The following is a 23881-nucleotide window of genomic DNA, read 5'->3' on the forward strand; positions in this document are numbered from 1 at the left end:
AGCACTGGCACTTGGGGGTGCCTCTGGCTGCAGCAGCCCATAGCTGTGGGGCTCACAGGTCTACAAGCAGCCCCTTTTCCTCCTTGGCATCTGCAGTGACTGAGTTTGCTCCATCACTCTGGCTTTTGGGAGGCACAGGGTGCCTGTGCTCGCCCTCACAGTCTCCCTGCATCCCGAGCCTCTCCCACACTCAGGCATGGGACTCAAGTTTTATCCTCACCCCTGTCTCCCAACCTGCAGGCAGGCAGGCACTCCTTTGCCAGAAATGAGTCTGAAACGGTTCAGAGACCTAATTCCCTCCCTCCTTAATGCATGGAAGCTTCTTACACTAAATCTATACAGACACAATTAGCATTATTCATATTCCATATGCTCCACTCCCTTGTGATGAATATTAATCTCCTTCCTGCTCCCAGGCATTACAGATAACAGCGTTGCTGCAGTGGCACAGAGGGTCTGAGGGAGTGATGCTGCAGGTGCAGACAGTCTCATCCCCATGTCGGGAAGGGCAGACTTTGTGTTCTCTTGGAGCTGGTTTTACAGCTGCAGGGCTGGCTAAACAGGGCTGTCCTTTCTGCTCCCACTCCCGGCTGAACTGGTTTCCACTGGGGCCGCTTCAGTCCCTCCAGGGCATGTGGTTGTGTTGGGCATCATGAAGCCCCAAACCTTCCTGCACTTTCCAGCTCTCCACAGGTTTTGGAGGTGGAGTAGGACCGAGTCAGACTGTCCTGCTTCTGCCAGCTCACATTTCGCAGCATTTCTTAGGCTGAGAAGGGGTCACAGGCATTGCAGGAGCTAAACTGATGCTTCTTGCTGTTGCCCGGGGCAGGAGCAGCTTTGCCGGCATCCCAGAGCATCCCTGCTGCTGGGACTTCATCCCCCACAGCTGGGCAACTATAGCAGCTGGGCCACTGTCCCAGCGCTGCTCCCAGCTCTCTGCACAGCATCTCGCCCCAAACGGGGCACAGCAGCACCGCTGGGGCTGCGAGAGGAGCGCAGGGAGGCGGCGGAGGAAGCGGTGCAGCCGATGCAGCTCATGCACTGCCGCTATCACACGGGGACAGGAGGCATTCACAGGTCAAGGAGGGGCCATCCCGCACGCAGGCAGGGCTGCACGGACCCTACACAACCCCGTGTCCGTCTGTCCGTCCATGTGACTCCAGGCCAGGCCGGGGGTGCTGTGAGTGGGGGCCTGGGGGCTGCGAATTGAATCGCCATACGTGTGGTGGGGGTGGAGAGGATGCAGACCAGGAGGCTCCGCGTCTCCATACATCCATTTGCATGCCTAATCCGCTGCCGGGGAGGGGAGCGTCAGGTCCCCCATCTGCTCTGCAGCTCACATCATTAGCTGGCTGGTTTCCGAGCCGGCACCGAGCAGAGGTGGGAGTGGAGCAGAGAGGGGAAAAGGGAGGCTGCTCCCATCCCCACGCACCATCACATGTCGGCAGGCTGGGGAGCTTGGGAGGATCCTGCCCCTTGTCGGAGCTGGTGGGCAGCACACGGGGGACAGAGAGGGGCGTGGGTGGATGAGGGAGTCGATTCCTACGGGTTCCTAGGATGCTGCTGTGTTCCAGGCTTCCCCCGGGCAGTGTGAGAGGCACAGGGCATCTCCTCACCCATCATGGGTGCTGCCCACACTTTAACTTTGCCCCGGGGCAACAAAAGTCCCCATAGGTGGTTCCTTGCTGTAGGCAAGCCAGGAAGCACCCACGGCCACCAGCCCACTCACGGAGCTCAGCTCCACCTCACTGTTCCAGCCACATCAACCATCCCCACTGCCACCAAACCGGCGTGACGGCCCTGGGACACAGCCCCTTTAAATCCCCACACTCACAGGCTGGGCTGGGACACTGTAAAGGGAAAAATAAGGCAAATAAATTATTTTCTTCTCGCCAGCAAGCCTGGATTGCTGCCCGTTCCTTGGCTGCACGCTGCCAGCCCGCCCACGCAGCGCACAGCGAGCACTGCGGAGGCCAGCGGGGGCTGGGGGATGCCAGGGGGGTCGGGGGGCAGCGAGGGACCCCCATGCTGGACACCTCTGCTCACTGGGATACCTCAGGGAGAGACGTCCCACCCGGCCCTTGGCTCCCTGGGATGCACAGAGCTTCCTTCTGCTCCTTACCTGCCCCTTTCTCTGGGGCCGTTCCCATCTCCAGGCTCTAAAAGGGCTCATGCTCATCCAAAATCCCTGCTGAACTCCCGAGGCTGGGGCCACAAGGACCTGCTCCAGAGCCAGCAGAGCTGGGTAAATGGGGGGTTCTCAGCAAGCAGCAATGAAAAGGGGGTCAGAGGGATGAAGGAAATGGGGGACAAGGGGAGCAGGGAGAAAAGAACCCCACATCCCCCCAGGGTTACTCTCCCCCTCTGCTTTCACGCCTGGCTGGGTTCCTTCATTACTTACCCAAGCTGTAAATTGTCTAATTTGGAGCACACCATTTATCCCTGATGTGCACTTGAGCAGCCAGATTTTGTTTTCAGGTGTGTAATTAATTTTTTTTAAACGTGATTTCTCTCCTAGGAAACTGCAAACAAACAGTTCTGGCTTTCATGGCTGGGCAGCTCGGGTGAGCGTCAGGGCAGGGATTAGGCAGACAAGGACCCGAGGCCGGATCTCAGAGGATGTGAGGAGCTGGGGTTTCACAGAAACCTCTTGCTCCTACTTTCCAAATCCTTCATCCTTCAGTGCAGCCCTCTGCCTCCTCCAGCATCACCACGCTCCCCATGGGCACTGGAGAAGGCTTGAAAGGGGAAGCGAGAGCCACCTTCCCTGTTCCCAACTCAATCTGCTGGGAATTACCATTTTTATTAAGACCTAACATGTCCTTGGCTGCTGGGAATGTGATTTGCTCCTGGAATGAGATTACAGCAGCTCCTGAGGATCCCATATCAGCATCCACCTCGCTGTGATGATGCTCCCATCCCCAGACAGAGGTGTCTCCATCAGTGGATGCTCACAGGCATCTCCACCACCAGGAGAGGTCGTGCTCAGGCACAGTACAGGGGAGATCCCCTATCCTCAACTTTTTACCCTTCTTCACATCATCCCTGGGATGTTTGCTCTCTGGGAATGACCTCGGCTATTTTTGCATCACTCCTCACCTCTCTCAGGGCACAAGGGAGGATGGAGGAGAAACAGTGCTGAGGGGGGGTAATGTCTGCCCCTGCTGCACGTCCCAGAGCCCCGCTGAGTGTGGGCCGGGGTCACAGGGGTTCCCAAGCGCTGCTCTGCATCCCGAGCCAGAGCGATCCTCCTCTGAGCAGCACGGAGAATCACCTGCTGTGAATGTGAGAGAGAAACCTCTTCAATGCTCCTGCTGCCAGGGAAGTTGTTAGATGAGTTTTGCCGGCGGTTTTCCAGATGAAAGGAGGTGAAAATCACCTCCATTAGTTGGCAGAGGCAGGTGGGAGGATCTGTGGAGAGAGTACCTCGGGGCTGATTGTGGAGATCCCAACCCTTTGCCCTGAAAGACCCCGGGCATGGGGTGGCAGCTTGGGGGCACAGGAGATGCTCTTGTGTCACCCCAACAAGGGCACCTGGGATGGTGCTGACACTATGAAAGTTTTGGGGTGGCTGGGGGGGAGCAGCCATGACAGAGGGCTCCAGCTGGTGACACCCCTGGGACAGGTCCCCCACCAGCACAGCATGTCCCACTAGTGGCAGCTACTTGCAAAATAAATCCACAGCCCCCCCAAAACGATCCTCCAGGAGTGGATCTTGGCCACCACAAAACAGGCTGTGACCTCTTGAGGGGGGAATTCCACCAGCCAGACCCCCAGAACCACGGGCCAGACTTCCTGGGGGGGGTTTCCTATGAGTTTGATTATCTGTTGTGACTTTTGGGAAGAGACAGTGCAGTCTCCAGGGGGCACAGGAAGGGGCTGACTGCTCTGCTCCCCCATCCTGCTCCCCTTTGTTCTTTGAAACTGCTTTCCAAGGAGCTGTTTAGCATTCGGAGCAGGCACCCACACCGTTTCAGGGCAAAAACTCCGGTTTGCCTTCAAAAACACATCAATCTTCTGCAGTCTGCCATGAAGGGCAGCTCTTGCCCTCCAAAACAGGACAGAGGGCACATGCAGGCTGGCTTGGCTTTCCCAAATGTGTACGGTGTAAAATGTGCATGCTCCATCTTACAGCCCCTCACCCATCACTGCTCAGCCCCTGTGTTCAAAGGAGAAGGCATCAAAACCCCAATCTCTTCAATTTCCTCTTGGTCTTTTTTTTTCCCCTTCTCCACTGAGGGAGTTCAGCTCCCAGATACTGTGTGCACAGACACAGAGAAGAAAATTTCCAGGAATTGCTGCTGTCTCTGGGAAATTCATCACAGGGATCCAGGCAGCTGAGTTGATGCCAGGCACTTCCTGCCCAACGTTTGGGTCTGTGGGCAGGTTGTATCTGTGTCTGTGACAAGCTGTACCTCAGCATTCACCAGGAACCAGCACCTTTTCCCACCAAGGTTTGGTGCCACGTGAGGGGTAGAAGCTCATCTTCCTAAGGAGAATGGCTGATTTATCTGCATTCCCTTTCCTGATAGAGGCCTGGCTGTGGGCTCACCAGGCGGAGGAGGCAATACTGAAATAGCTTCTTTTCTTATACTTCACGTGGGGATTATTATTATTATGCCTCTCATGAGTCCCCCCTCTGCTGCCAGCACAGGAAAAACCCCCGTGGTGCCACCATCAGCAGCCCTGCCACCAGGCAGAATGGGACCGTGTCCCCTGGCACTGCAGCCTGGCCCCTGGCACCATGGGCTTCCCTGTTCCACCCACACACGGTGGGAACATCCTCCCAGGAACCTGCAGTGGCACAGGCAGAACTGAGGAGCTGAGCATCTCCTCCTGCACTGCACCTGCGCAGCCACCTCCGGCTGCTGAGGAGGGTGAAACGTGTCCCTGCAGGGAGCAAATTCCCAGCACGCCACAAGCCCTTGGACCTTTGCTCCAAAATGTTTGTTTATGACTAATCACAGCTATCCCAGTGCCAGCTGGGGACCAGTGTCCAGTGTCCCTGTAGCCATGGCAGCCAGCAGCTCACCGGTGCCGGGTGGCAAAGCCCCAGGCTGTGACAGCACCGCAGCTCTTGGGGACCCTCACCCTAAGAATGCAAAGAAGGAGTGGGTCCAACTCCAGCCCACCCAAGGCCATCTCCTCCTGGCACTTCTGGGCTGGTGTCAGGGCTGGTGGCTCCCATTAGCGAGGTGAAGGCTGGGGAGAAAAACGAGTATTGATCATCACCATGAGTCCAGCATGAGGCACGCACAGCCCACGGCCGGATCGATAGAGCCGGGGAGGCATCTGCTCTCACTGAGGTTTCTGTGTCCGTCTGGGGCTCCAGGAGAAAGGCTGTGCTGTGCCAGCATCCAGCACGGCCCCTGCACAGCTCCATTCTCCACAGTGCACCCTCTGTCAAGCTCTCCAAGCCGATATTTCCACCCGGAGGAAGCTCGAGGGTAGGGATGTTCACACGTGCATGGCAGGAGTGAGAAGGCAAAGCGGCCATCCCACAGCTGCAGCCTCTCCATCCCTCAGTTTCCACACTGGTGGCATGGAGACAGCCCCAAGGAGTCTCTGCCTGGCAGGGCTTCCTCTCTCGGAGCCCCGGGGGCTCCCATCTCGGCAGGGATGCTCAGTGCACACAGGCTCCCGTCAGAGCTACGTTCCTGTCCTGCTCCACATCCCCAGGGCTGACTGCCCTGTTGTTCCATGGAGCGCCCAGCCTTGGTGCAACCGGAGGAACGGGCTGAAAATTCGGGATTTCCGTCCCTGCAGAGGAGGATGTCGGCAGAGGATGAAGGCAGAACTACACTTCCCAGAGTGCTCCTGGCACTGCCGGGGGAAAGGCTGAGGGACCCAGACACCAGCTCCTCCCTGCTCCTATATTATTCTCCTTCTTGTTTATTTGTGGGTTTTCTGCACTTAACTGTCTGCCTCATCCACTTAATTGGGGGATTATTGCCACTACCTGCCCGCTCGCCAGAGCCCAACTCATTACTGGGGTTTATTTATTAGCAGCGAGGCAGCAGAAACGCACCCTGCAGCTCCCTCCTCTGCTCCTCGGGCACAGGCAGCTGGAGGCTATGGAGGAAAGCGAGCAGGAGCCAGGATGGGCCAGGGACAGCGGCCAGTTTGGCCAGGACCAGGTCAAAGCCAGCCTCTGCCACGAACAGAGGCACGGCAGCAGCCTCCTGGGGCACCTGGCATCTGCCTGGGGCACCGCTGCTCTTGGCAAAGCACAGGAGGAGGACCAAAAACCTGGCTGCTCTTTAAAAGTGTTCCCTGGGCTCAGGAAAGGCCAGCACAGCGCTTCCTTCTGCTCGCAGCAAGGCACCCCTGTCCTCGGCAGGGTGGCAGCTGGTGACAGCCATGTGGCAGGGCCATCGGGAGCCTACGGCGGGGAGGTGACGAGGCCACTGCCCCCCGAGCCCAAGAGGAGCCAGCAGCACCCCAAGGCTCCTTCCCCCAGATTCTCCCGCTTGGAAATGGGAGCAGCACCAAACCGCTGCTCCCATTTCCAAGCGGGAGAATCTGGGGGAAATGTGGGACAGCAGGAGAGAGCTGCATATTGAGCGCTTTGATAAATAAAACATGTCAGGAAGGCAATCAGAGCTGCCCACTTGGCTGCAGCAGCAGCTCTGTCTGCGGCGGCTGCATGGGGGGAATTCACAAGCGGTGCCACCCCGGCCGTCAGGCCGCCAGCCCCGGCGCTGCTGCTCTGCTCGCATCCAAGTTTTGCAGCCTCAGCACCGAGGGGGATTGATTTATTCATCAGCCTCTCCATCCCGCAGCAGCCCTGCAAGAAGGAGTGGTGCAGCGAGCTGCTGCGTGATGTGACGAGCAGCACGGCGGGAGCAGGGAGGGACAACCGGAGGTGGCTCCCGGGTGACCCGCATGTGACCCTGCCAGGATGCCTGGTGGAGGAGGGATTCCTCAGGGTGGGGAATGGGAGCAGCAAACTCCCCTGGGGCCGTGGTGCTGAGCCCTCCTGGGGCATTAAGACACAGCTGTCTTGCACCCCCTTCTCAGGAGGGAGAGACAGGACCCCCTGTTCAGAGAGCGATCCGAGATCCCAAACATATTGCAAAGACAAGTTGCAAGGCAAGGAGCCCACCTCAAAAAGCACCAACCCCAGAGCATCTCCAGGGCTTGGTGGGAGCTGTTCTGAGCATCCACAAACCCAAAATAAAATCTAGGGGGAAAAGGGCCTCAGCTGCCTGCCAGGAACACAAGGGAGCAGCCTGTGGACAGGGACTGGGCAGGGGGAGGATGAGCTCCAGCCCCTCAGACCAGTGGGATCTTGCAGTCCTCTTGACCATGCCCTGCACCAATTCCTGAACCAGAGTTTTGCCTTCTCAAAGCCTCTCTTAAAGTGGACAAGTTCTTGCTCTTTTCACACTCCCTCCTTCTGGTGTTCCCCACCCCATGCAGCAACACGTGGCCAGCCTGGCCATGTCCCCATCCTGGAGCTCTGCAGCCCCCAGAGCAGCCCCTGCTCCAGCCCCTCCACCTCCTCTGCTCCCCCTTGGCTTTTCTGTGAGCCCTGCAGGCTCCATTGATCTCATGGCTCTTCATCACCCCCATCCTCAGGACACCCTGCAAGAGAGCCTGGGCAAGGGCTTTGTGCAGCAGGAATCACTCATCTGGGGAGCCCTGCTGGCACCTGAGACACCCAGAGGTGCCCTGTCTAGAGACCCATCCTCTGGAGGGCTTAGCAGTGGCACAGGAGAGGAATCACCAATTCAGGGGGGCAGCGAAGCACTGGGGCCTTAGGGAGAGAGCAGATATTAGAAGGAATTGCTGGATGGGGAGAAACTGGCAGGTTCAGGGGTCCAGAGGGATGGCCAGGGAGTGGGGTAATTGCTGGGCACTGGAGAAACGGGTGGCCAAGAAATGGGGTACAGGAAGACATGGCCACTGGGGGTGGCTGTCATGGCACCGGAGGCACAAGCGCTGCTGGGAGAGACGCTTCATACCGAGGGTGATGCGGGGTGAGGGGGGCACAGCCGGGTTTCAGGGGCGGATGGTCGAATAGAGGGGGGGGCTGCCGCTCAGTACCGGAGAAGCAATTGCCGGGTACCGGAGGGAACCCGCCCGGTACCGGGGCGGAAGGCCGGGCCGGGGGCTGCCGCCCGGGGCGTGGGGCGGTCCGGAGGCGGGCACGGAGGCGGCCCCGCCCGGGAGGCCGTGCGGCGGAGGGGGAGCCAGCACCGGGCCCCCCCTGTACCGCTACGGCTCCCGCCTCCCTTCCGGCGGCGGCTCCTTCTCCGCGCCGGGGGCGGACGGGGCGCACCGGAGCTGCGCCGAGCCAGCCAGGTGGGTGCGGGACCGGGCCGGGCCGTGCCGGGCCCGCCGTGCCGCAGAGCCCGGGGGGGCCGGGCACGGGCGCGGGGATCGGCCCGCCGAGCCTCCCGGGGCCGCCGGCTTATATAACGGGGCGGCGGCCGCGGAGCGGCGGGATGCGGCATGCGGGGCGGGATGCGGGGAAGGATGCAGGTGATGCGGGATGCGGGGAGCCATGCAGGTGATGCGGGTGCGAGATGCTGAGCTGAGCGGCGCGCCCCCGGGCTGCCCACCCGCAGGTCTGGGGAGGGGGGACACGCCGGTGTGCAGGGAAGGGCTGTCACCCCCGGACCGGGCTTTGGATACCCCTCCGTGTCCGGCCATCCCCTACGGGGGTGCTCCCAGCCCCAGCGGGGCTCTGGGCAGGGAGAGGATGTGACCTGATCCCGCCATCACCCCCTGCCCGCAGCCGGGAGGCTGCGTGCACCTTTCTGCCGTGGGGATCTCGGTACCTGCCGGGCTCTTCCCGTGCCTCCCTATCAGAGGTTCCCTCCTCCACCCAGCTCTCCACGGCTAAGTCCAACCACTCGTGGAGCAGTCCAGCTTCACCGTTCCCAGTCCCCTGAGATTCAACCCCTCTCCCCTCTGCACTGTCCCTACGAGGCACCTCCTAAGCCCCACAGTCCAGCCCCTGTCCCCACCGTGTCCCCAGCACCACGGCTGCAGCGCACGGGCAGGTGGCTGCCGTGATCCGGGCCTTGGCAGCACGCGGTGGCAGTGCCACCCGCATGGCACGAGCGTGACCGGGCAGCCACTGCCCGAGGCTGGCGGTGCGGTGAGTCAGAGCACAGAGGCAGGGCTGGCACCGTCGCTCAGAACAGGGCTCAAGGCTCAGGGTTTCTCCCTGCAACCAGCCAGGCTCTGTAGTCGGGCTCCACCAGCTGCTGGCCAGGGCTGGTGAAGGAACCGGAGTGACTGGAGTCAAGCTGAGGGGCTGGGTTTGGCAAATCGAGGATGAGGAAGGATGGGCTGGGCTCAGGGCACGGAGAGGTGCCCTCCCTGCCAAACTTGCCCTCGTGCCTCAGAGGCTGCAGAACCCCAAGAGTTGCCAGGACAGGCTCTAGCATGGAAACAAAGGAGCTGAGTCCCCATCCAGTACCACTGCTCACAGTGTCTGACCCTCACCCTCCTGGGGAAACTGGAGATGGCTCAGCTGAGACAAACTGGCACAGAAAAATGCCTCAAAGTCTCACTTGGCTGTGGGCCGAGTGTTTGTTTCTTCTGTTGCCTTGCTTGATGACATTAGTATTGAAATGACCCCGAGCAGACAGAGCTCAGAACACCTCACTGCCCTGGAGGATGATTGTGGTTCACACCTTGGCTCTTCCCTGGGTTTCTGCAGGGGCTGCTGCCAGGCAAAGCCCACCAAGCCCATATCAGGAGCCAAGGGGAGCTGTGTTGAGTTGCCCAGCCTGGTTTATGCTCTGGAAATGAGAAGTCCCTGTGGAAAACCCCTCTGGGGAAGAGACGGTGATCACTTGCAATGTGGCACATCTCCATTCCTACCCCTGGGCACCAGTGTGCTCCTGTGGCCTGGGGCTCTGGAGGTCTGGCACGACAGGAGAGCATGGTCACTGCAGCCCAGGCTGCATGGCACCGAGCCCAAGCCCTTGGGCATCACACACTTCCCCAGCAGCCAGGGCTGGACCCAGAGGATCTTCCCTGTGGCCAGAGGAACTCTGCTCTCGCCCACAGCCTCTGTGTTCCTGGCCAGGCCTTCCCATTTGTTCTTATGCCAGCATCATCCTGGAGTTTAAATGCTCCCTCTCCCTCCCTGCTGTTTATTCTCTGGGTGTATTTATAGAGAGCAATCAGGCCTGCTCAGCCAGGGTAAACAAGCCGTGCTCCTGCTCCTGCTCTCGCCTGAGTGCTCGCCGCTCGCTCGTCCCAGGAGCTTTCCCCTCTGCCTCTCCTGGTCCCACAGAGCCTTCCTGCCTGCAGAGACCCCGACCAGCTGCCTTGTCCAGCTGTGGGCTCTCCAGGCTGTGCCTGGCCAGGAGCCACTGCCACCTTTGTTGTTCTGCACCACCCTGCTCCTCCTGCACACAGCCAGACCAGCAGGTCCATCCCTCCCTAAGTGGTGTCACCAGCCCCTCTGTGACAGTCCCCAGAGGCTCAGAAACATTGCTCATCTCAGGGAAATCCCAGAGCCCCACAATGGTGCAACCCAGACCTGCCCCAGTCTGAGGTGAGAGGAATTGTGCCAGAGGAATTGAGATGTTTGAGGCTGATGGTCTTTGCTTTTTGAAGGCAAGGCAGCTCAGGTACAGACCTCAACTGGGGAATGCCTCTGGGAGCTGCTCAGTGTGGCATGGCACCCTGAGTCCTCTGCACCCCTGCATGAGAGCCAGGACAGCACACTGCCAGCACAGGCTGTCCCCAAGCATTGTGGCTCTGAATCCTCCTTCTCACCTGCTGCCCAAACTGGTGCCAGACCCAAGGCAGGCCCCAGGAACATCTCTCTTAGGCAGGGGAAGTGCTTTGAGATGTGCCTGAGTTTCTCAGCCTGTGCACCTCACTGCTCACCCTCCTCCTTCCCCAGCCTCCCCTCCTCCTCTCAGACACTGGGACAAGCTCAGCTACTCAAGCAGGGTGCTGAGAGCTGGATGTTCAAAGCAGAAGAGCTGTGGACTCATTAATGTCTCATCTGGAGCATTAAATTTTCCCTGGATACTGTGTCTTGTGTCCAGACTGGATGAAAACATCCCTGCCAGTACCTGGGGGCACTGCTGTCCCTGGAGCTGGGGGTGTTCTGGCACCATCGCCCTGCTCTGCTGTTCCCTGTCCTCTGCTTTGGCTGTGGTTGGTGTCTGGCTGCCTGGACAGACAGACAGACAGACTGAGCTAGTGCAGCTGTCCCGGTGAGATGCATCTTCATGGTACTGCCAGGCTCTGCCTATTGCAAAGGAGATTAAAAAACTCTTTGGTCTGGCTGAAATAAAAAATATCCTGCAGGGATTAGAGCAGCACCCCTCAGGTCTCTCTGCATTCTCTCAGGTGTCTGGGCAGGGTGTTCCTGCTCTTCCCACCCTCTGGGGTTTCAGCAAACAAATATCTGCTGATGTGCACCCAGGCCATGGCAGCAGAGCCAATCTGCCTCTGTCCCAGCCCAGCTGTCTCCTTGGCACGGCGCTGTCTGGAAACCAGATGCCTCCAGGAGCACATCCCTGCAGCTCTCTGCAGCTCTTCTCACCCTGCTCCAGAGCCTTCCCACATCCCAAAGGAGGCAGTGGTTGTCCCCAGCAAAGGTCACCTTCATGCTGCTGCTGAGCTCTTTGCAGGCTGAGCTCTCTGCATTTCCCAGGGCACCAGGCACCATTCTGGGGTCTCCTTGAGGTCCCACTGGGGACCCTTTGCCTCTTTCCACAGCCAACCTCCCCAAACCCTGTTCCCCGGGGCTGTCAGTGCCTCCTGCTCTCAGGGTTGGGATGAGGCATCCCTGCTCTGTACAGCTTTTCAAAATGCAGGCTCCATCATGCCAGCCCCTGCTCCTCCACAGCGTCAGTGTTTGCCTGTGTTTCCCTTGGCTCCCCTGGGTCATATATTTATCTCCAATTTGCCAAAGCCTCCCTCCTTCCCCAGGGTGGAGGAAAAGCCTTTGCTTGAAGTCAGGATGAATTAGTAACTTCCCCAGGAACCTGCTCCTCAAGTTACAGAGGAGAAATCGCGCCCATGTCACATGTCAGTGACATGAGCCACACCACAGGGACAACTCACCCCAGGAACTGCCAGCGTGGCACCCAGAACTGGTACCCAGGTTCCTGCACAGCCCCTGCCCAGGCCAGCATCCCCCTGCATCTCCCAAAGTGCACAGGGAGGGTTTCAAGGACATTTGAGGAAGGGATGATATCCCCAGACAGAAGTTTCCTGAGGTCCAGCAGGAGGGGGGAGCCCAAAGCAGCATCAGGCTTCCTCCAGTTGCTGAGTCTGAGCAAGGACTTTTGTCTGGTGGCTTGTTTTAACTTGCCATTATGTTCTCCAATGAAGAAATTCATCATGTGCAAGCTAAGGAAGGCAGACTCAATGTGAAATTTTAAAACCCTTAAAGAGTTGAGAGCCCTCTAAATTTTTAATGAAGGCATCCGAGCTGCCAGGTACCTGCAGAGATGGCCAGGAGCCCTCTGCCAGCAGCAGAGTGGGTGCCTGATCCAGGAGAGGGCAAAGACTGTGATGAGCTGCCACCTCCTGCCGCCTGTCACCCTCTGCACACCCTGCTGGGCTCCCACCTGCAGGGAGATGGTGGCTCTGGGCAGCAGGTTGCTCCATCCTTGGAGATCAGGATGCAGGGAGCACACAGACCCACCCAGGTGGTGGAGAGAGCAGCAAGCAGTGGTGTGCTCTGTCTGTCCCCCATCAAGTGGTTCCACTTTGTGCCACCTGGTGCTGTGGCCCCTCCAAGGCACTCATGCTCTCGCTGTTGGTGTCTCTGCAGGCCCTGCTCTCCCTGCGATGCCCAGCCACCCCCACGAGGTCCTTGTCCCCTGCGTTAGGTGCTGAAGCAGCAGGCTCCTGGTGCTGCACACACCAAGGTAGGCAGCGCTGTGGCTCTTGGGGGGCTGGGGGACATTTTACTCCCCATGGTATGGGGGGCACAGCAGAGTCATGGGATGGATGGGGAGGCTCAGAGGTACCACCTGGGGCTGCCTCAGCGGAGCCAGTCAGGTCACCCAAGATGGGGGGGGGCTCATCTTGGTGACAATTTGATGCAGGGAAGAGGCACCTGAAGCAGCTCAGGAGCAGGCAGAGGCTGTGGGAGTGAGGACCAGCTCAGGCTCTCAGCAGATGCTGGGCACAGTCCCACCTGGAGACCATGGCAAGGATGGTGGCTGTGGAGGTGGCACAGGGCCAGGGTTTTTTTTCTTTCTTCTTTTTTTTTTTTTTTTTTTTTTCCATTTGAAAGCCCCCAGATGGGAAAGGTACGAGCCAAACCCCTCTGAAAGCAGCCAAGAATGAATTTTCTGGCCCGAGCCCCAGCAGCTCTTGGAGCAGCACGGTGCCTGTCCGGCGTCACGCCACAGCAGAAACCCCCAGCACAGGCAGCTGGGGTGGGCAGCAAGCCCCACACCCAGCCCAGCTACTCCTTGGTGTCCCCTCCCCACCTCCCCAGCTAGGGCAGCTCAGGCTCATCCTGCTCCCACTGAGCTGCAGCTTGGCCCAAGCCCAGGCACCCAGATGTCCCCCCACGCTGCCATGGAGCCCCCACCATGCAGCCATCTGCTGCCATCAGGGTGCCCCTGGTGTTGTCCCCCTTATCCAGCTCTGTTGCCTAGGCCATGGGGCATTCTGGGCTCCCAAATCTCCCCTCTCACAGGATACAATGAGCCCTTCCCACGCAGCAGGCAGGTGCTCTCCCAGAGCCAGGCTGGGAGTTTGGGTCAAGCATCCCTGCTCCTCACTTCCTCCCATTCCCCAGCACTGGTGGTATAGAGAGGGGTTAAAGCACCCCAGTTTCTGTCCTCAACTCAGGTGCCCCAAAGAGCTTACAGGATCTTTACAAAAGCACCACTCTGTCAGCATGAGGCTGAACCTCAGGGGAGCAGTGCCAAGGGTCTCATTTTTTAGGGTGTTTTGGCTGGAGAGGGGACAGGTGGGGGCTGCCATTGCTCTGCTCTGACCTGGATGTCCAGCCTTGAGCCAAACATGCCCTTGTCCTTCCTGTCTTTTTCCTGCCAGTGAAATGAGGGTGGATATAACCACTTTGAGGCTTTCTGTGGGGAGTGGGTGCCCAAATCCCATGCTGACACAGAGCCAGGAGATGATCCTTGTGCATCCGCTACCCACACCTTCCTGACCACCTCAGACAGCGGTGCCTGCACGTGCCCTGTCAGTGTGGCAAGGACGAAAATCCGTGTGTGCACAGGGTGAGGGGCTGGGGAGGCAGCACAGGAGCTCAGGGGGTTTTTGTCTGCTTCCCAAGCCGAGTCTGGTGTGCTGTGCCCAGCCCGGCTCCACACCGGCCCCTGCAGAGCTGCGGGTGTGCGTGCCTGCCATAAATATTGATGGGGTGGACTCGGCGCCAGCGTGCCCTTGGAGAGGCCGTGGGGATGGAAAGGCTGTCCCTGCTGCGAGGGCAGGGCAGCACAGCCTAGGTGACAGCACCAAGGTGAACACAGTGTCTGTTCCACAGGGAAGTGGGAGACATCCTATATGGATGGGGGGTTGGAAGCGGCCAGGTGATTAAGGCCAGGGGTCATAAACCTGTTTGGGGAGCTGGCCAGACCTGCAGAGAGCCTTAATTGGGCAGCTGAGTCTGCAGAGAGCCACCACGGCCTGTCCCCTTGCAGCCACACCAGGATAAACAGCGAGGGGCTGCAGTGCCTCTGTTTAATAATGCACAGCACAGAGGCACCGGACACACTCAGGGAGCCGGGAGCTGCGGGCATGAGGAGTCACCACTGCAGCACTCCAGTGGCAAGGTCTGTCCCAGCAGGGTCCCCCTGGCATTCACAGGTTCATCCCAGCAGGGTGCCCCTGGCTCTCACAGGTCCATCCCAGCAGGGTTCCTCTGGCACTTACAGGTCCATCCCAGCAGGGTGCCCCTGGCTCTCACAGGTCCATCCCATCAGGGTCCCCCTTGCACTCACAGGTCCATCCCAGCAGGGTCCCCCTGGTACTCACAGGTCCATTCTGGTGTGCCCCAGTGCTCATTTGGACTCCTTGGGGTTCTGAGTGGCTCTGAGACCGAGGCTGGGTGAGCAGAGGGCACAGAGCAATGGTGGCAAAGCCAAGGTGCTCGGTCACACCATGGTTGACAGCCCAGCCACTCTGGAGTCTTCTTAGCTGTAGCCTGGAGCTGAGTCCTTGTCCCCTTGAGAGGTCCTGCTGGGAGATTCAGCCCCTGCATCACTGTGTGACACAGATGTAGGTGTAGATGGCAATTTTGGGGAGCTCTGGAGGGCTCAGCAGCACCCCTCTCTCTCTCTGGTACCCTCCTGGGACACCACCATGCTAGGAACAGCTGGAATTACGGGCTCAGTCCTCTCCTCGCCCCATCCCTGGGTCAGCCGCAGCCTCCCCAGCCTGCAGGCAGGGCTGGGAGGAGCAGGTGTGTGATGGGGCCCGGCAAGGGTGAGCTCACAGCCGGCTCCTGTGGATGGCCCCCGGGGACAGCCCTGTGAGGAGCAGTCCCGTGATCCGGCCCCACCGCCCATCTGCTGTGGCAGCCCCCTGCCACCCACTGCCCCCAAACCACACTGCACCCCATGGCACCGAGAGGGGCAGGGATGGGCTGGGGGTGCCCAGTGCACCCCTTGTCCAGCGAGGAGAGGGCAGGCAGGTCAGCCAGGGTGACAGTGACAGGGCTGCGGCAGCAATGCAGATGGGCAGTAATGCAGGGGAGCAGCAACAGCTGCAGTGTCGGCCCAAAACCCCTCTGGCTGCAGGGGTGCACAGGGTGGGCAGCAGGATCCCCCCTAAGCCAGCCAACAAAGCCCAGAGCCAGGGAGAGCCCCGGGGCTCGGGCTAGCAGAAGTTACCCCATAAGGGTGGTTTTTTGCCGATTTGCACTATCCCTCTCTGGTGAGCTCAGGGAGCCCTGCCACAGCTGGGAGCTTCATGGTGGAGTGGGGATCAGGCTATGGCATGAGCCCACCTCCCTCCCCACCAGCCCCAGGGCTCCTGGTGAGTGCTGAGCAAACAGAGACCACCTTTGCACCCCATGTCTGACATGGGTGTGACAAGGGCTGAGTGGGTGCTGGGGTCTCTCCCACGTGTGCTGGGGTGTCTGTGACTTGCTGCAGGGGCAGAGTGGTGGCCCCGGCATCCCCAGGGACTGGATGTGGTGGCTCTGAGCACCACAGAGTCTCCTCACCCTGAGCACAGCATGAGGGAGTGACGCCGGGTCCCCGCTGTCCCCGAGCAGTCTGTGCTCAGCCGCTGAGCTGGAGGGGCTGTCTCCAGACTGATCCCACTGCACGGCTGGTGCCTGTCCCTGTCCCTGCCCCCGCCGGATGCCAGCCCCAAGGGACCAGAGCTGCTCTTCAGAGGCTGCAGCTGCTGCATGTTTCGTGCTGCCTCTTCCTCTTCTCCGCGCTGCTGTTTTTGTTTTGTTTAAGAGGCTGGGTTACGAATTTTAAACAGGCTCCTGAAAAACCCAATTACCTCCAGAAGACAACCTGATAAAAGCTGCCTAAGTGGCACTGTGGAAATCGCCTTGTGCAGCAGCTGAGGGAAAACCAACATAACAAAGCCTTTGGAAATGGAGTTAACCACTTTTAATCCCTCGGTGCAATGAGAAGGACCAATAATTATTTTCTGCAAAGATGTTGGGGGGCGGATAAGTGAAATAACTGCCCTGGGCTAATGGGTGACAGCAGGCTAGGCTGGCAGTGCTGCAGGGATGGGTGCAGGTATTCCCTCTGCCTGGGAGCTTTGAAAGGGTCCACAGAGGCTGTGACCTTGCAGGGTCCCCATCTGGCTGTCAGGGGACAATGGGGACGATGCCAGCAGGCAGGTGCCACTCAGGCGTTGCTGACAGTGGATACTGTGGCCAGTGTGGTGGCACCAGCCAGCCCCATTCCCTCCCTGGATGTCAGCATGGAGTGGAGCACAGAACTGCGGGGGTCCTGGCACCTGTGCTGACTCCACAGAGGCGTTTGCAGGATTTGGTGATGTTGAGAGCTTCCTCCCCCATTTGGCTACGGTGCTGCTACCCAGCCCCTCACACCTCTCCGCATCCCTTCCCTTCCTGCCTCCCCCAGCAGCTCCAGGCAGGCACCCAGCAGGTGACACTGCCCAGGGTGATGCCAAGGAACAGCAGGGCCTAAAGGAGTGCCCACACTGGGCACGAGCACCAGGAGCATCCCCCAAACACCAGCTGGAGCTGGCTCAGTTCTGGCACTGTGGGGGTCCCCTGGATCCATCTCTGTCCCACAGGAGGGGTGTGCAGGGCAGGAGCCGATCCCCAGGGCTGCTGGCTGCTCTTCCCAAGGAATCCTGGCCAGCAGGGCAGAGCAGGGTGCCCACCAGCCCAGCAGCTGCCGTGGCACTGCCGGCACTGGCAGCTGCAGTGCTGGGGTGGGTGGCCTCAGCTCACACAAGCCTCGTGCTTCCCGCAGCAGCAGGGACGGGGGCTGCCTCGCCCACCTCCCCCCGGCCACCCCACACCCCACGTGGGGACAGTGCTTGGGGACAGTACTCCAGGCCACTAACTCCCAAGAAAGACAAGCCCGATTTAGCACTGGGCACTGGCACAAGGGATGTCCCTGCCAGTTTGGCCTCAGCTGATACTGGGAGCAGTCCTCTCTGGCACACTGGGATCTACTGGAGGAGGATGTGCTTAATGAGCCGAGGCATCTCCAAAGATTGAAAGACTCAAGGACCCATCCCAGGAACAAAAGGAGGCGTTTGTCAGGCGCTGAGAGACGGGCTCGTTAATTCCTCCTGGCTGTCACACTTATCTGTAATGAATTTGTGCTCCGCTGTATTATTTTTAATACAATAGGAGCGGTGCCGCCCGCCCACCGCCCGGCTGCCGGGAGCGCTGACGTCAACGCCCGGAGCAGGGCTGCCGCAGGACGGACGGATGGACAGACGGACGGGCCAAGCACAGGCCTGTCTTGCCACCCACATGCCTGTCCCACCAGCTGCCAGCAGGCACGGTGGGGCTGGGCACTAGGGCAGGAGGCTTTTTTACCTTGGAGGTGGAAAAAGGAGTTGTTGGTTGAGGGCTCAGGGCTGGTGGAGATGGGTTGTGCCAGGGGGTGTTTTTGGGAGCAGTGAGAGTGGGTGAACAAGAGGGACAAATTCCTGATGTGCTGTCCCTGTGCTGAGAGTTGTCCGTGGCAGGAGCCATGCGTTGAAGCAGGAGCTGGCAGTGGGTGCTCATGCACAGATCTGCTGGTGCATCTCTCTGGAGGTGGCACTTGCAAGCCAGTTTTGGCCCCCCTGGCAGCAAGATGTCCCCCCATTTCTGCCCCACATCCTGCATCACCTCCAGCATTCCCACATCAGCCCCAGCAGCTGCAGCATCTCCGCAGCCCACCCCAAGGGGCTTGTGGGGGCAGCTGCAGCCTGTCCCAGCTCCCTGCAGCCTCCCACGTTTAGGGGTGGGGGCATCCCTGAAAGGACCCCACACCCCGACCCTCTCCAGCGCCTCTCTGGGCCCCCACAGACTGCTAGTCCAGAGCCTCACTATCAAGCACCGGCTATCCCAAAGCCCAGCTCCAAGTACCACTGATGTGATTCGCTCAGGGCTCATCTTGTCTCAAAGAAGCCAGGGCTGGATTAATGAGGAGGCACCGGTTGCCACTCTGAGGAGCACACACTGTCCCTATGCATCGGGACAAGGGTGGGGAGTCCTGTCCCGCACTGCAGAGAAGGCTGCAGGAGCCCATCTGTCTTCGGGCAGGTGCAGGGGGACCAGGCAGGGTGGTGCACCCCATTTCCTACCCAGGAACCCTTCATTATAGGGGGTTCTGAGCTCTGTGGGCATCATATCCTTGATGCCACTATAGACCCTCTGGCATCCCCTCCCTGAGCACCTCAATCCTGCCCTGGGAGCCCCGCGGGGGGAGCAGCACCAAAAATCCAAAGCTAGGGCCCCCGAGCGGCAGCTCTTGGCGGAAAGGGGAGGGAAGGGGATATGATTTATCAGGGACTTTAATTAAACTCCCGCAGCCGCCCCGCATCGCTGCAGAGGAGGCCGGGGAGCTGCGGGTCGGGGGGTCGAGTGAGGGAGCCGGGGGGTGCGGGACTGGGGGCACCTCTGGCTGATGAATGCCTCGTTTCTCCCGTTAATTGCCGCGGCGGTGAATCATTAACCCCGCGCAGGAGGCGCTTGCCCTGCGGGGTTGTGTCCGAGGGGGCCCCGTCCGCAACCTGGTGAGCGGTGCGGGGCTCCCCGGGACGTTTCCCGGGGGTCGTGCGGCGTTTCCCGGGAGGGGTTCCGCATCCCGCCGCCCCCGCGGGGGCCGGTCCGCGCGGTGGAGGGGGGTGTCGCTCCGGGCGGGCCCACGCGTGCCGCCGGGGGCGGGAGGGGGCCGGGCCGCGGCGGGGCGGGGCGGGGCGGAGCGGCGGCAGCGGCGAGCGGCGGCGGAGCCGGTGAGTGCCGGTGCTGAAGGGACAGCGCCGCCGCTGCGGCACCGGGCGGCCCCGGGCGGCGGGCGGGGCCCCGCGTCGCAGACCCCGGGATGGGGTGGGGGGAGAGGGGTCTCCGCGGCACCGCGTTCCCTGCGCGACCCTCGCCCCCCGCGCGGTTCCCGCCTTCCCCGTGTCCCCGCGTTCCCCCTCCTCCCCGGTATCCTCTGCGCCCCCGGTGCGTGTTCCCCGACCTGGGTTCCCCCCTCGTCGTCCTTGTGCCTGCGCCCCACCTTCCCCCCCTCCCCACGGTGGCGCGCCCCCCGGGTCCCGCACCCCGCTGCGGTCCCGGTGTCCCCCGCATGCTGGGTGTCCGCTACGTCCCGTGTCCCCGCTGTCCCCCGCCTTCTCGGCCCCCCTCGTGTCTCCTGCGTCTCTGCGGCCCCGGTATCCCGGTGCCTGCCGGTGTTCCCCCCGTTTGCTGTGTTCCCCCTGCGTCGCCCGTGCACCTCCCGATGTGCCCCACGTACCCCGCTATCGCTACGAGCCCCCCGGCCACGCGACCCCAGTGCTCCGGTGCTCCCCGTGATCCTTGCACCTTGTCTACGGCTCCGGTGTCCCTGCGCTCTCCGGTGTTCCCCCGTCCCCGGTGCCCCCCAAGCCCCCGCTGCAGTCCCACAGCTCAGCACTGTACTGCCCGGAGGAGCCCCCCCACGTTGTTGCGGGGTGCCCCGGAGCTGGCAGCAGCAAACTTCCCGGGGTCACAGCTCGTGCAGCCCCCCCAGTCCCAGTGGGGTTCTAGGGAGCCGAGGTGTGGATACCCGCTGGGCTGCAGCACCCACCGAGCACATACACACACACACACACGCTGCAAACTGCACCCCCAGGCTCCGAGCACAGCCTGCAGCACCCCACTCACATGTGGCACATGAGGGGCACGGGCACCCCCCTCACACACCCTCTGCCTGTAGTCCCCCGCATGCACACACACACACAGAGCACACAAGCAGCCTGCAACACCCCCACACGTACACACACGCGACACAGTCTGCAAATTTGTGTGCTCAGCCCCCCGTGCAGCCTGCAAACCCACGGACCTGCACACACAACCCCCCCACGCTCACACTAACACAGCCTGCAGCACCCCCCGAGTGTGCAAACTCACGCACACCCGCAGCACAAACACCCAGCAGGCAGACACAGCCCGCAACCCTGCGTGCACACACATCCGCAGAGCCCGCAGACCCCAAAACTCGCACACGCATGCACTCCAAGCTTGCAAACAGGCTGCAAACCCGCACATCACGGGGACACGCACAGTCTGCAGCCCCACAAACTTATCCACACGCGTGTGTGCACGCACCCCCCATGTAAACACAGCCTGCAGGCACCCGCAAACACACCTCTTGAGCAAACACAGGCTGCACGCAGAGCTCACGCGGACATGGGGAAGATGCGCAGGCACGGCGCGCACCCGCTCTGTCCTGCACAGGCAGTGCCCCTGCACAGTGTCACCCACCCGCAGCACCCGCACGGATCACACACACAGTCACAGGCTGCTGCCTGCAACCCCTGCAGCCCCCAAGCACTGCCGCAACCCGCCAACAGCCTCTTCCCCATCCCTCTGCAGAGCACTCGCGCTGCCATAGACACAAACGCACACACACAGCACCCCGGGTCTGGCTGTGCCACACTGGCACCCCCACACAAGGTCTGTCACCCCCTCCTACAAAGCAGGGGCACAAGGTGCATGGTGGTGTGGTGGGTCCCCATCGCACCAGCCCCCAAGCAGAACACCAGGGCTCCTGGTGCCACACCAAGGGCAGTGCTGAGGTGGAACATCCCTCTGGAGTCCCTGCCTTAGTGCCTCCACAGGTTCTCAAGGCCAGAAGGGATGTAGGGAGGGGGCTGAGGGGAGCAGGCACAGGTCACTCTCTGCCTGCAGACCCCAGAACCTCCCTCTGCCCATCCTGGCAGGCATTTGAGCTGAGGATGCAGAGGGTGCAAAGCACAGCCCCAGCGGTCATTCCATCCCTCAGCCTGGGCAGCAGGGAACATTAGCACGGTATCCCCAACCTGTCCATCTCTGCCTGCACAGGTGGCCCAGGTCAGCAAGCCCGGAGAGTGTTGGATGAGCGCTGGGCAGTGGCCTAGCCACACGCACACACCGGCACCATGGACTTCGTCATGAAGCAAGCGCTGGGCGGTGAGTGGGAGCTGTTCCCCCTCAAGGGTCCCCCCTTCGGGAGCAATGCTGGCCCACCACCCTGATAGTGCAGTGGGAGGGACATAGCAAGGGGCAGAGTCATGCAGTGTCTCCAGCAGTGGGGAGCTGCTGCTGGAGCCCTCCAGGGTTCCCATTTCCAGTGCCGTCAGTGGCTGGCTGGGGAATCCTGGCTCTTCTGCTGCTAAGTGGGATTCCCCAGGAGGTCCCCTGGGTGCTGAAGAAGGAGCTGCTGGCATCTCCCCCAGCTGACAACGAACTAGGGCAGAACAGTCAGCCCGTGGTACTCCCCAACCCCACAGCCTCCTGAGCCTGTCTGCAGCCCGCTTCAGCACAGGTGGCCCTGGGGAAGTCCCAGGTCCTCCTTGCTAGGGACCTCCTTGTCCTCCCTGCTGCTACAGGGGCTTTGGCAGCAGCACCAGGCTGCAGCACCCTTGGGGACCAACCAAGGGTCTCGTTATGCACAGGGGCCACCAAGGACATGGGGAAGATGCTGGGGGGCGAGGAGGAGAAGGATCCCGACGCGCAGAAGAAGGAGGAGGAGAGGCAGGAAGCCCTGCGCCAGCAGGAGGAGGAGCGGAAAGCCAAGCACGCCCGCATGGAAGCGGAGCGGGAGAAAGTCCGGCAGCAGATCCGTGACAAGGTGGGCACACACCTCCCCTGTGCCTGCCCCTGCCTGTGGCAGCCGGGGTGGGGCTGGGACAGGGAGCCAGCATGGCCGGGAGGAGGGTGGCCCAAGCCAGTGGCGATGGGCACGGGGCACAGCGCATGCAGTGCCCACTGCCTGCCCTGCTGAGAGCCTGTGTCCTCTCAGTACGGGCTGAAGAAGAAGGAGGAGAAGGAAGCAGAGGAGAAAGCTGCTCTGGAGCAGCCGTGTGAGGGCAGCCTGACGCGCCCCAAGAAGGCAATCCCGGCAGGCTGTGGGGACGAGGAAGAGGAGGAGGAGGAGAGCATCCTGGACACCGTCCTCAAGTACCTGCCCGGCCCACTGCAGGATATGTTCAAGAAGTAACAGCACCGTCAACCCTGCCATAGGGTGCTGGGGCACGGGCGCCCTCTTTCCAACTCCTCCATCAGTTCCCTTGGCCCCGGAGAGGGGGTCCCCACACCCCCTCCCATCCCCTCCTGCCCTGTCCCCCAACCAGACCAAAAGCCCGCCCCGTCCCGTCCAGGCAGGGCCCCCCCACCACGCCAAAGGGGAGCAGCCCTGGCCGGACAGGGCGAACCGGGACCAAATGCACTGATGTAACCTCGCGGCAGGCTAGGGGCATCCAGGCCCTACCGGCCCCTCGGGGTGGCTCCTTGTGCCCCCTGCCCTGCCCCTTCTGTTCTCCCAGGGGACCCCAGTAGGCCTCTGCTAGCCTGCCCCCGTCCCCAACACTGCCATCCCCCTGCCCCCTCCCGCCCTGGGCCAAGCCCAAAGCACAAAGCCAGGCGCCCTGCCCGCAGCTCCCCCATCCCCGGTCGTCGGGCACGGGGGTCCCCCGGGGCTGCCCGGTGTGCTCCTGCATCGGGGGGTTGGAGGGGACCCCCCTCCCCGCATCTCTGGCCCCATAGTTAAAGCCATATCAGTTAGACTGCAATACTTCAGCACCGGGAGCAGCGGGCGCCGCGCTCCGCCAACCGTGTACAAAGGCACGCGCGGGGCAGGGGCCCCCCTGCCCCGTTCCCCGTCCCCGCCGCTCGCTCGTCTGTGTCTTGGCCCCGCTGGCCCCCGTTCTCGCATTAGTGTCTCTGTGCCAGGGTGCGCCCCGTCGCTCCATGCGTCCTCGTGTCCGCTGCTCAGACTCCCACCCCCGAGTCCCCACTGTCCCCGGGGGCCACCCGCGGCGCCCCTCGCCGTGCTGCCGGGACCCCTTCTCTGTCCCCTGCAATAAAGCCAGCGCGGGGCCGAGGGCTGCCGGGCCAGTCCCGGGCTGGGGGTACCCGGCTGCCCTCACCTGACGCTAGACACGTGGGTCCCCGGGCCTGGGAAGGGATCCCTGGGCAAGCGCCCCGGGATGTCCCAGGAGCCGCTGCTTGCACCCCAACGAGGGGAGGCAGGGGCACACCCTCATCCCGGCCCGTCTCTTGCCACACCGTGCTCGCCCTCCCTGTGCTTCCTCAGCCACAGCCCCCAGCCGCTCACCAGGGCCCTCCTGGGAGGTGGCGGGCAGCTCGGGGTCCCACAGACATGCTGTGACCATCCTGCTCGAACTAGTCTTTGACGAACTAATAAAATAAAGGGATTTGTACATTGCTCCGGCTTCTTCTCATCCGTTGCTTTCCTGGGTGCCCATGTCAGCTCCCTCACCCCATCAGCCTCAA

At 61.4% G+C, this 23881-nt stretch overlaps 1 protein-coding gene across 2 annotated transcripts; it reads left to right on the forward strand.

Moving 5' to 3' along the window:
* The first annotated feature begins 8201 nt into the window (after window positions 1-8201).
* On the forward strand, window positions 8202-23813 carry CPLX2 (complexin 2). Of its 2 annotated transcripts, XM_030229436.2 has the most exons (5): window positions 8202-8307; window positions 12767-12863; window positions 21449-21556; window positions 22042-22217; window positions 22389-23813. In XM_030229436.2, exons 3-5 carry the CDS (start codon window positions 21526-21528, stop codon window positions 22584-22586), a joined length of 405 nt encoding a protein of 134 aa, XP_030085296.1. In that variant the 5' UTR covers window positions 8202-8307; window positions 12767-12863; window positions 21449-21525; the 3' UTR covers window positions 22587-23813. The 2 variants fall into 2 exon arrangements, with proteins under 2 accessions (XP_030085296.1, XP_030085297.1); XM_030229437.2 differs by lacking the exons at window positions 8202-8307; window positions 12767-12863 and adding an exon at window positions 19335-19374.
* The last annotated feature ends 68 nt before the right edge of the window (window positions 23814-23881 follow it).

This window comes from Serinus canaria, chromosome 13 (assembly GCF_022539315.1).
Source record: "Serinus canaria isolate serCan28SL12 chromosome 13, serCan2020, whole genome shotgun sequence".
Taxonomy (NCBI): domain Eukaryota; kingdom Metazoa; phylum Chordata; class Aves; order Passeriformes; family Fringillidae; genus Serinus; species Serinus canaria.